At 35.8% G+C, this 12,632-nt stretch overlaps 1 protein-coding gene across 1 annotated transcript; it reads left to right on the forward strand.

The window, feature by feature from the left end:
* The first annotated feature begins 4,639 nt into the window (after positions 1–4,639).
* Positions 4,640–5,531, forward strand: LOC113740639 (kunitz trypsin inhibitor 5-like). Its single transcript, XM_027268181.2, has one exon. The coding sequence runs from the start codon at positions 4,768–4,770 to the stop codon at positions 5,398–5,400; it is 633 nt and encodes a 210-aa protein (XP_027123982.1). The 5' UTR covers positions 4,640–4,767; the 3' UTR covers positions 5,401–5,531.
* Positions 5,532–12,632: the final 7,101 nt, after the last annotated feature.

Raw genomic sequence — 12,632 nt, forward strand, 5'->3', positions numbered from 1 at the left:
TTGAAGGTTTTACTGCTACCCTTATTATCTTTGCACATATATCCTCTAAGTTTCACTAATTGTTTCTAGCTCTTAATATTGTTCATTCTTTTACTAATACAACCTCATAAGAGGAAAAAAGAGTACAAATGGAACAAAATTATTATCTCACTTCTCAAAAGACTTTTTTAATGGCACTTTCTCTAACATGGGCTGAAGTTGTTACCAAAATCTTAAATTCGGGGGAGGTTAGTGCTATTTTTCAAACCTCAAAAGAAGTGAGTGTAACTGTTAGAAACCTGAAGGGAGGTTTCTGCAATTATCCCTTGCACAAAAACATTAAATCTTCTTTAAAAAGATGGTCATGTAATTGAAATTAACATGTCGTACACTACATCTTAATTCGCATGCTGTACTCGTACATGCAGTCTACAATTGAGGTTGGGAAGTAATCGATTCCTAGAGGTGAATCTAGCGATTTATGTGCCTCTCGGAAGCTGAGATCGAACTCGCATTGAACAAGTCCAAGTGAATTTGAATAATTTGAAGAGTTCAAACTAAAGTCTAATATATGATGCTCAACAGTTTGTCTAACTTAATCGAGTTCAGTGTATCTTTGATTGAAATTAAATATCTAAATTATATATCTATTAGTGTGAAATGTATCTTGTATTTGTTGTTTAGAATTGCATAAAATATTAATTTATACCATTTAAGTTTGATTGGCCTTGATTTAGCTATTATTTGATCAAGCTCAAACTCCAGTTCCTATAAACTAATATTATATGGAATTCAAATTCAAGCTCAAGTTTTAAGAGTTTGACGAGTTTGAGTTCAAGTATTTTAGTCGAAACCGATATTGAGTGGTGTACTATTCAAGTTCGACTTAGCTAGTTTTCACCCATGTTGAATCTGAATCCTCCACTGTTCCATCAAAATGATAGGACTTTATATTTAAGAAACTTTTTGCACAATAGATTTGAGTAAAGAATGATCTGCACTATCAATCGTGCTCTTATGCAGATTTTTATTTTAACTTCAGGCCCGTTAGAAATGAAAAAAATGTAGCCAAAAACTATAATGCCATGACTATTATATCATAGCTAGTTCTGGTTTTGCTTCATCCGTCAACTTTCGCGTCCAGGGCCTCCAGGCCATGCATTGACATACTTGCCATCAGACCATCATCGAATCGTCTAAGCTCTGTCTTTACAATTCAAACTCGTATGCCTTGTGCTAGATATATAACACAAAGGATCTCGAAACAGCTATTCAGATTTAGGATATGATGTTTAGTCTGGACTCTGGAGTAAGTTTCAGCTTTTAGCAACAAAAGATCATAAAACCTTATCACAAATTCACCTTCATACAGCCGTGATTCCTGACTATTGTACCCATAAGAGAGAAGCAATTAAATTTTTGACACGTCCTCATTACCCTACTCATTGCAAATCTATAAATACCTGCCCTCTGGGAAGGAACCTATTCATGCAAACATTGACTACACTAAAAATGAAGACAGCAAGCTTTATATTCATATCTTGCCTTCTTTTCACACTGTCAGAGAACTTTTTGCCAGGCACAGCACAACCTACTGTTCCTGATCCGGTTCTTGACACAGCTGGTCAGCCCCTCCACCGGGGGTGCCAACTACTATATCTTGCCGGCTGAGCACGGCAACGGGGATGGTCTAACACTAGCAAGTGACAAAAATGGCAGCTGCTCATATGAGATTGTGGAGTCACTGAACGAGGGTGCTAATTGCCTCCATTTAACATTCTCACCAGTTGATAATGATACCACAATCCGAGCTAATACTGATCATAACATCAGGTTCATCAATTTCTCGTCTCCTAAAATTTGTCCTCAATCCAATGTCTTTTTTTTTTTTGTCAGCAACGATACATTTGTATAACCTATTTTATCCTAATCTAGGGGGAGGGGGAGTCTAAGGAGGCTGTGGTAGGGAGCTAGTGGGTATGCAGATCCAACTAGACCAAGAGAGTGCTCTAGCACAATCCTTGGACTTTTTTCGTTGCAGGTGAAGTTTGAACCCTCACTTACAATCCAATGAGGACTTAAGCCCCTCCCTGGTGGCCACTGAACCATTGGCCCAGTGGTTTCCTCAATCCAATGTCTAGACAATGAATCGCGGTCTCCACTTCTGTTACTATTGGTGGAGTTGAAGGGAACCCTGGACGTGACACCTTACGAAACTGGTTCGAAATTTAGAAATATGAAGATGCCTATCAAATCGAATATTGTCCCAGTGCCCCCCGTCAACCCTGCAGAGTTTTGTGTGGAAACATTGGAATCTATATGTACAATAGGAGGAGACGTTTGGCAATAAATCAACCACCACTCAAGATTGTCTTCAGGAAGTCCTAATGATTAGAGTCTTGTGTTTTTAACTTGTCACAAGCATTTTAATTACAGTCATGTCCGACCGAATAATGTAGTATGTATAAAGTTCGTTAGTAGTGGTCCGACTCTCCGTCTTTATATATATATATATATATATATCTATTAAAAACCTTACTACCCTCCCCACACTCTTATCATCCTCTACTGTTAGATACAGAATTCGAACTCTGAATTTGACAGCAAAACAAACTCTAACAGCTCTCTCCAAACCACTGATGATTTGATTATAAAGTCTTAGTGTTGTCCAATTATTGAATTTATTCATCGTACTTTATTAACAATAGAACAATGAACTTTAGATAAAGTAACTCAGTAATCAACTTGTTTTTGGTAAGTTGGTCACTAAGAAATGATTTAAAATCTCTTTTAGATTGTAGATCGGGTGTTTGAATCTCCACACTTGTACTAAAAAATCCAGAGAAAGTGTAGTAGTGCATCTTTCTAATTTAGATGGGTCTTTCACTTCTAACTCCTCATATAGCCTAGTTGGACTTCCCCCTCTTTAAAATAGGACAAATAGATTATAGATGTTGCCGCTCGATAAAAAACGAAAAAAATGGGGGAACTCATTAAGTCATATTCAACTCAATTATGAAAGGCTAATTGAATTAAACCTTGTTCAGATTATTTTCAAAAGAATAACTAACTAAATTGTGATTTGCGAAATATTCTCAAGGTTTCTGAGATATCAACCAAACTTTGGATTTGGAAATTGGCTAGTTCTTTTGTGATCCCGAAGCGATCATTATATAGTTTCTGCATGGGATTGACTGAAATTGGAACTTGATCAATAACTGGTAGGAAGCTACTGATCATCTGAAAATTCTCAAGCTAACGTTGTAAAAGATTTCAACGTTTTTGGGGTGTACAGGATAAAGCCTATGATAAATGGCAGCATCTAACAAATTAAAATCCTACCAAGAGTGTACATGTACTAAGAGGAACATAACTAGATGGGGCCGGTCTAATTCATCTTAATGTTTCCAATAGGAGTTCAGCATGATGGATAAGAACTAATTAGCAGAAACTGATTGCTGCATAATGGTAAACAAATCTGAATGTTGTGATTTGATCAGTTCTACTTTTAGCTTTTATTTATCTTTTCATGCATTCCCGTCAACTTTGACATGACCTTATTAGGCTGCAAGAAAATCCAGTAGTTGGCTCGTATCGGATAGCTCTAACATTTGACATCATTGCTCAAAATCTTTAATTCATTTAGGCCTCTTGGCAGAAGCTATATATTGAATAACAATTAAATACAGAAAACGAGATACAATGTTAGTTCTGGTTTTCTTGTTTCACGTGACCAATTACATTCCAAGTCACCATGGATGAGAGGGGGAAGTCCAGCCAGCTAGAATAATGTCCTATTTTAAGGAGGGGGAAGTCCAGCTACATTAAAATAGGACATTATTTTGGAATTTGAAATACATATGTATCGAATTTGCATATGTATCGTGCCATGGTGACTTCCCCCTCTTTAAAATAGGACATTCCAACCCTTTTGGCAGAGTAAGTTTCTATATTATTATTGAGTAAATTTTATAGACACTGATAATGTATACATTATCACGGTTAGATGCACGATACATATGCAAATGTTTGGATTTCAAATTTAAATTCGAATTATGTGTCATGCATCAAATGATAAAAGTGTATATATACACAGTAATGTATAGAAAATTAATCCATTATTATTTAGCAGTTTTTGTTGGTCAAGTTTCTAGCTATTGTTTATCATTTTTTTGGTCAAATTAAGTTTCTCTTCTATTATTTCTTTCTTTTGTTAGACAAGTAAGTTTGTGTATCATAGTTTATTAGTATTTTTTGTTGGTCAAGTAAATTTCTATATTATTATTTAACTGTTTTTTTTTTTTTTGTCTTGTTTAGTTTTTGGTAGATTGAATATTGTATTAGATAATTTCTCATAGTTGAATATTGTATAGGGTAATTTATCCTATGTTGTTTTTCTTTTTTTTTTTGATCAAGTCATATAATCTATAAGTAGAGTGTCTTGTTATCACAATCAATGGAGAAAGATGAAAAGTTGATAGTTTTATTCTTTTAATTTTAAGGGCTTGTTTGGTGACGTATTCCATGAACTGGACTAACCTTCAATAATTTTTCAACAAATTTATCACTTTTTAGTCTTAGCCAGCCACTATTGATGACCTGAAGTACCTAGATCAAACTTGTAAGTTGCAAGGCAGATATTCTACCATGTATCATGTGCCCTGATGCCCTCATCCTCAGATAATCCCTCCCCCTGCCAACTCTATTAATACCATCCCTTTGGCAAACAAAATCTTCACTGCTTTAGTCGATCATCCTATCATCAAGAAATTAAGTTTAGAGGAGACAATGACGACCCCAATTTTGATTAATCTCCTGATTTCTTCCTTTCTTTTGGCTTTCTCAGTTAACTTTCCACTAAGCACAGCTCAAAAATTTCCTGCTCCAGTTCTTGACACTGCTGGACAGCAGCTTCGTAGTGGTGTCAACTACTATATCTTGCCAGCAAAGGGCGGCAACGGTGGTGGAGTAACATTTGCAACCGGCGTAGATAGCCGCTGCCCATATGAAGTTGCGCAAGCATCTGACAAGGGTAATAATGGAATCCCAGTAATGTTCGCACCATTTGATGGTGATTCCATAGTCCGAGTTGATACTGATTCAAACATCAGGTTCATCGATTTCAGGCCTCCAGTAACTTGTCCTGAATCCCATGTATGGACCCTTAATAACAATAGAACATTTATTCAAACTGGTGGAGTTGAAGGGAAGACGGGACCTCAGACCATAAACAACTGGTTCAAAATTCAGACTTATGAAGATGCATACCAACTGCAATACTGTCCTGGTACTGATGTGTGTGGCAATCCCTGTGGAATTCTGCTTCTTTGTGAAAATATTGGTATCCTAGTGGACAATGGGAAGAGGGCTTTGGCACTAAATCAACCAGCACCATTCAAGGTTGTGTTTACCAGGGCCTAGAGATTTTATACATCTCTAGACATTCCTCCAAGTCAACCTTGAATTAAATAAATTACTGTGACTGTTAATTAATGTACACTTTATACTGTTGTTGAAATAAGTGAATACTACTACTATCTCCTTACTATTGAGATCTCTCTTTATACTTTCTGTTAGTTTCTGATTTATTTGCTCATATGGCGGTGGAGCCATGCTGCTATTCATGTTTCGTGGTTTTACAAATTACAAGCTGTTTTTCTTTTCAACTGAAAATGATTGAGTACATCATTTAGATAACTTTGAGTTCTTATGCTTCCTAACAAACCTAATACTGTATTACTGAAACAAAAAAAAAAAAAAAGGAACTATCTTAAGAAAAATTGTACACCAACCGAATTAAATACACGGATGTTAAGGAAAACTGCTGAATTTTGTCACAATCACGATGAAGAAGACATTAGCATACAATTTGCAACTTTATGTAGTAAATAAATTTATTTAATAATTGAAGGATGAACCTTTTAAAAAAAGGTATAGGACCTCTGAGCACAATTAACCTTCTGCTGTTTGATTGCTTTCTGAAGCATTACCTGAATAGAAGTAGGTATAACTTTATCAGAACAAATAGGAATTAGAAAAGCTTACGTTAGCTATCCAGATTAAGAAAGAAGAATTGGGTGGAGCTTCATTTAGTTACTATTGTGCTGTACTAATTTTTATGAACTTTACATAAAATTGAAATCGAGTTTTATCACACGCCAAGTCATTCTCTGAATATGTTGGGAAAACTCATCATTGCATACAGCCTGACTAATCTGGATACGTGTAAATACGTTTAAACATTTTACTTCTGGCTTTATCTTTTTTTCTTTCACCTAAGTCATTCTTATTTCTTTAGGTCTTGAACCAAATCAGTGACAAAAAGTAAAATATTTAGGCTCCTGCAGTATATTCTCTGGATTCTTGATATCGAATATTTTCCGCTCGCAAATTCCAGACTGGTAACTGGTTAGTGCAATGGGAAAGATATAAGAACCGTACATGATAAATTTTTCTCTTTTTCCCGTGGTCAACAAATAAATGCGTGGTCAAGCTACCAGGGCCTGCACATTTACCACCTTTGCAACTTCAAAAGCTTATTAAGTCTTGTGAAAAAGTCCAAGGTAGAACAGATTCTAGGCTTATTATTCAAAGTCTTGACTATTCATAGAGACCTTTGAGCTGAAGCTATTTACTTATCCAGTACGGGAAGGAAAATTCAACCAGAATAAGATGGTATATCTGATTTTGCTTCTTTGTCAACTCATCGATTATGGTCCAAGTTTTCATGCTTGAAGGCATTTGTCAACCTGAGCCTAATTAATTAGAATCCAGAAACCTACCATAGTTGCAAATTTTGCAACTCACAGAAGTGATTTTTCACACCTTGATTTCTACTTCATATTCAGGGCCTAATATTAAAGTAAGCCCCCTTGAGAAAATCAACTCTCAAATCATTAAGGGTAAAAAAACAAAAAGCTTTTGTGGTAAACCTAATATACAGAAAAACCTCCGTGATTTCAAAACGTATAAGACAACACCTCATGCTTTGAACTAAATTGTAAAGGTGACGGAATCCATTAAAATTAACGGAAATGACTTATTGAAATCTAAAAACAAATTTTTTATACCTAATTTTTAACAAATATATATGTTCTACCCCTTATCCTCCAATTCTCTCTCTCTAGAGAATGAAACAAATAATTTTGTTGAACTATATTTTACTTAGTTATATCAGGGTATTTTTGTCATTTCATCCGTTTTCATTAATTTTAACGGATTCCATCACCTTCAAAATCCAGTGTTGGATGTTAGGAAGAAACACCTCGAGAGAGTTCATCAATGAATCCAATATGTAAGTAAGGAATTCAACTCTGACCCAAAAGTTTAAACTATTAGGTTTCGGGTCCTTAGTTAAATATTAACCGCTCTTTCTTCGTCTCTCAACTAATGTGAGACATAATCCTTTACTGATGAATCTAACAAATCTCCCTTTTCATGAGTAGTTCTTCACATTAAACCCAAGTTTACAATCTCTTCTCCAAGCTCACTTTAATATTCAACACAAACTCATTTTAATAAAAGTCACCTCTTCTCCCAAATCATGAACCCACTTTTCTTCAATATCGAAATTGGACTTTGAACCCCTGCTAACCCTTGGCTTCTTGGTCTAACACCAATCAAACTCCCTGCCAAATCTGTTAGATTTATGAGTAAAGGATTATGTCCCACATTGATCCGATAGATAGAGAAAAAGGGGTTAATATATAAGTAAGAGTCCGAGACCTAATTGCTTAAATTTTTGGGTCAAAGTTGGGTTCCTGACTTACATATTGAGATCTTTGGTAGACTCTCTTGAGGTGTTTCTGTCTATCAAATTGGTATCAGAGTTTCAGATTTCGAAACTGGACTACTCATGGACAAGTGGATCCTTTTCGGAGTTGAACCAGTGAAAATTCTCTTTTTGGTGGTGGACCAAAGTGCCAAGAGTTTGGTTAGTATTGGACCAAGTACACCATGAATTTGGTAGGGGTTCCAATTGGTGTGAGATGGAGCCAAGGATTGGTAGAGGTCCAAAAATTCAGTTTGGATGTTGAAGAAGAGTGGGTTCATGTTTGGGAGAAGAGGTGATCTTAGATGATAAGATGAGTTTGTGTTGAATATTAAAGTGGGATCGAAGGACTTGAAAATTTGGATTTAATCTGAGGAGTTACTCATAAATGGGGAGATTTGTTAGGTTCATGAGTAAAGGGTTATGTCCCACATTGATCCAAGAGATAGAGAAAGAGCGGTTAATATGTAAGTAAGAGTCCGAGACCTAATGTTTTAACCTTTTGGTTAAAGTTACATTCTTGACTTATATATTGGACTCTTTGGTTAGGGTTTTTTCAAAGTTTACAATCTCTTCTCCGAATTTACTTTAATACTCAACGCAAACCCACCTTAACACCTAAAGTCATCTCTTCTCCCAATCATGAACCCACTTTTCTTTAATATCTAAACTGGAACCCTTGACTCCTTGGTTTGACATCAATCAAACCCCTTGCCAAATCCATGACGCACTTGGTCGAACACCAATCAAACTCTTTGACACTTCGATCCACCACTAAGAAGGGAATTTTTACCGGTGTAATTTTGAGAAGAATCCACTTGCCTATGAGTAATTCAGTTTCGTAACCAGAAGTTCTGATACTACTTATTAGAGAGAAACACCCGAGAGAGCCCATCAAAGAGTCCAATATGTAAGTCAGGAATCCAACTGTAACCCAAAAGTTTAAACGGTTAGATATTGGACCCTGACTTACATATTAACCACTCTTTTTTAACTAATATGGAATATAATTCTTTACTTATGAACCTAACACTAGACATTGATGGAAATGCTGTCCAAGCTGGTGTCGATTACTATGTAGTGCCACCTGATGGCAGCATACAGGTGGTGGTGGGCTAGGACTACTACGCAGAGGAAATCTCACCCGCCCACTTGATGTTATCCAAGTACTGAACCAGACATCCAATGGTATTCCACTCACATTCTCCCAGTGAACCCTAACGATCATATTGTTCCTTTAGGGACTGATCTAAACATTGTATTCTTTGCCTCAACAGTCTGTGTTTTATCGACTATGTTGAGACTTGTGTACAATGCTGATGTTCCAAATCAATTTTTTTTGACGACCCGTGGAGTTAAAGGAAATCCTGGACGTGAAACACTAAGCAATTGGTTGGAATTCAGAGATATGAAGATGCCTACATCTTTTATTTTTGTCCTGCTGTCTGTAATATCTGCAGACCAGTTTGTGGGAATATTGGTGTTATTCTTGACAATGGCAGAAGACTTTTGGACCTCAGTAATCAACCACTGAATGTTACTTTCAAGAAAGCATAAAAAATTGTTATACTTGAAAAAAAGGGTAAATAAGGGAACTTACTGTGCTGTTCTACGTACTGTTATATTAATTGCACTGAATAAAGAACCTCTTATTTTCCTTTTCTTCACCATATATCGAAAGAAGGAAATAAAAATCATATTAGAGGAAATGGATAGCAACACCCACTATAGTGACTAAAACAATGCTTTCTAATATAAATTTCTGCAGTTTCGTATGCATATCACTTGATAGTACCATGGCAACATCTCCAACCCTCTGCCTCCTACGTGTTAGTCTTTCATTACCATCAGAAAATGCAAAGGTTTCTGGCTTACATTAATTCTTGCCTATTTGTTTCCTTTCCGTCTAAAAACAACTTAAGAACTAAGCGAGCATAATAATCATGTCACGTTTAAGTTAGACACAATTAACCTATCGTTTTTAGTTTTTTTTTTTTTTTTTGGGGTAACGAAGTCTTACGGTTGTGAAAACTTCATTCCCTTCTTGAAGAAAATATTGACCAGCTCGGATGTCCATAATTCACGGATTCAATACTGGATGAGCGCAACATATTTCTACTTTGTGGTACCTCACTCTCTAGGCAGTTCTGGGTCTTTTTCTTTAATTTAACCCTGGTTATGAAACTCTTGAAAATTAATGCTAACTGCTTTGCAGAAAATTTATCAAGCAGGAAAAGGAAATTGAACCATAAAAAACAATGACAATTGACAACAAAATGAGTTTACCAAAAGAAACTGCATATGCTCAGTACGGAAAGGAAAGTTAACTCGGATCACAAGTTTTCTACTCTTACCGCCATGGAACATGGCATCGTAGTCTGAGCTTTTCTGTGACAGTGAAGAAAACACGGCATAAAAGGAGAATTGTGGTCGAAATTTTAATTGTTGTATTCCTATCTAACATTATTGTTTCTGTTGAAATATCAAGACGGATGGCTTAATTATATAGGCCAGGATGAAGTCCCCCAAAAAAATTTTTTTTTTTTGTTGGTAGGAAGAAATACTAGATAATAGTAGAAATGTAACCTCTGAAAGTTGCAACACTAGTGGACTCAGGTTTACAGATGCCTTCAAACCAGAAAGCTTGGACTACGATGTCATGTTCCTAACAATACAAAAACTGATATCCAAGTTTAATTTTCCTTTCCATAACGCGCAGCAATTGTAGTTTCTTCTGGTAAACTCATTCAGTTGTCAATTTTCATTGTCTTAATTTAGGCGAATTTCATTTTCATGCTGGATAACTTTTCTGCTAAGAAGTTAGCACTAATAATCAAGAAGTTTAAATTCAAGGGAAAGACGCAGAATAGCGTACGTAAAGATTGATGCACTACAAAATGGATAGGTAGCAATCGTATTCAGTATTTTAATCCGTCAAATATGGACATCCAAGAAAATCAATAGTATCTTCAAAAAAATTGAAGATTTCAACGCCTAATTGGAAAAAAAAAAAAATGAGTATCTTGAAGGATTGAAGATTTCACTAACGCCTAATTGAATATAGTTTTCAAGTTTTTATATTTATTATTGTGAAATGTAATTTTTATTTGGTGAATTCGATTATATTTGAATATGCTTGATTAAACTCAATTATATTTGAATAGACTTAATTAAGTTTGATTAGACTCAATTAGGCTTAATTAAACTCGAATTCGAGTAAGGTAAACTAAAGTTGAACCTGACTTCTAAAAGTTCAAACAACTCGAGTTCGAATTCAAATTCAATTATTTTATCTTACTATTCGAGCTTAACTCAATTTAAATGCACCCCTAGTCATGCTACAAAGTGGTTCAAACCACACTTGTGCACTTCAATTTGTGAAGGTGATGATTGACTGCCAATGGCATCGCAATCGATCACATTCTCACCTCTGTTCATAAAGTTATTCGAAAATCCAGTTACGTCAACATCAAATTCACTAGTGAAAATCAGGTTTGTGGGATTCGTAGACAAAATTTTGTGGAATATTGGTGGATTTTGAAGCAAATTCCGGGACACGGACCAATACTGAGCAATTGCCAATTGGTTCAAAATTGAGAGATATGAAAAGTCCTACTTTATTTTTCTATGCACGCATTCATTTTGTCCTTTTGCTGAATGTAAACACAATTAACATCGGTAACAACGGTGGTTACAAAGGAAGCAGACTCTTGGGGGCAGAGTGATCAGCCTCTTAAGGTTAGATTCAAGAAAGCATAAATCTTATTTTTCTCTTAAAAAGGTTAGTTTTTGTGAGAATTGTATCCTGACAGGCAACCCACAAGAAATATTGCACTCGACTGTTTGCTAAAAATTTTTCAAACCCATGAAATATCTTACTCAGTCGCATCTTTGTACTTTCAATCCCCAGTAGATGAACATTATATTTTAAAGAGAACTGACCCTTAGTGTTAGCTTTCCAAATGATGGAGTCTTGAACATCTGACATCTAACTTCTTGGAATGGCTTTAATGGTATTGGTGATACAATCAGAAAGTTCAAAAGAAATACAATCAAATTTTCATCAACCTCTATCTCCAAAGATAGAGGAAATAATGAGGGAATCCTCCTTTAAATTGAAGAGAACCAGAAACTAAACTCCTTAAAGGCCCCAAAGAAGTCCAATCTTCCAGCCAAATCCTAGCATGTTTTCCATTATTGATGGCCCATCCCACTCCTTAATTATAAAGGTCTACTCCAATTATAAGACTCTTCTGGTTCATAGATCCTTTGATATGGTTAAGGATCGCTCTTTTGTTATGTCTGGTGGTTAAGGAATCCACATACTTATGATTCAGAATTTTAACCCAAGGTTTTTCTTCCTCTTGCATAATTCTTCAGCACAACCCAACCATTGCTATTGCATTCACATCAACAGTCTTCCTAATGCCAAGCCCACCAAGAGTTTTGGGAGTTGTTACGGTCTCCCAATTTACCGAATAGACCTCGGAGCATATACTATATCATAAGAGGAAGGGTCTCTCAAACAGATTGATTAGATATGGTTGGACTTGGAGCGCTGTTGAAAGTTTCAAAGCAGGACTAGCAACAGTAGATGCCCGTGTAGGGGGGGCAACGGATAGAAATTGTGTAAATGGAGAGTCCGCGCAACACCACCAATCAGAGGGGGGAGATGCGGACGATCCAATAGCAAGTCATTTTGAGGATCTAAGACGCCAAATGATCCGAGCTACGTTCATCTCAGGCGATCGTTCAAACAAGTTCTTGTTATATACTCCCTCCTTTTTTTTTATAACTGAAGTTTAAGATTTTGCACACCAATTAAGAAAAATTTTTCATTGCTTAAATCTGTACACTATTTTCCTTTTGTACCCTCATTAAT

Source organism: Coffea arabica, chromosome 4e (assembly GCF_036785885.1).
Source record: "Coffea arabica cultivar ET-39 chromosome 4e, Coffea Arabica ET-39 HiFi, whole genome shotgun sequence".
Lineage (NCBI taxonomy): Eukaryota > Viridiplantae > Streptophyta > Magnoliopsida > Gentianales > Rubiaceae > Coffea > Coffea arabica.

Coding starts and splice junctions, on each gene's coding strand:
- LOC113740639 (XM_027268181.2), top strand. CDS start 4,768: ATGACGACCCCAATTTTGATTAATCTCCTGATTTCTTCCTTTCTTTTG.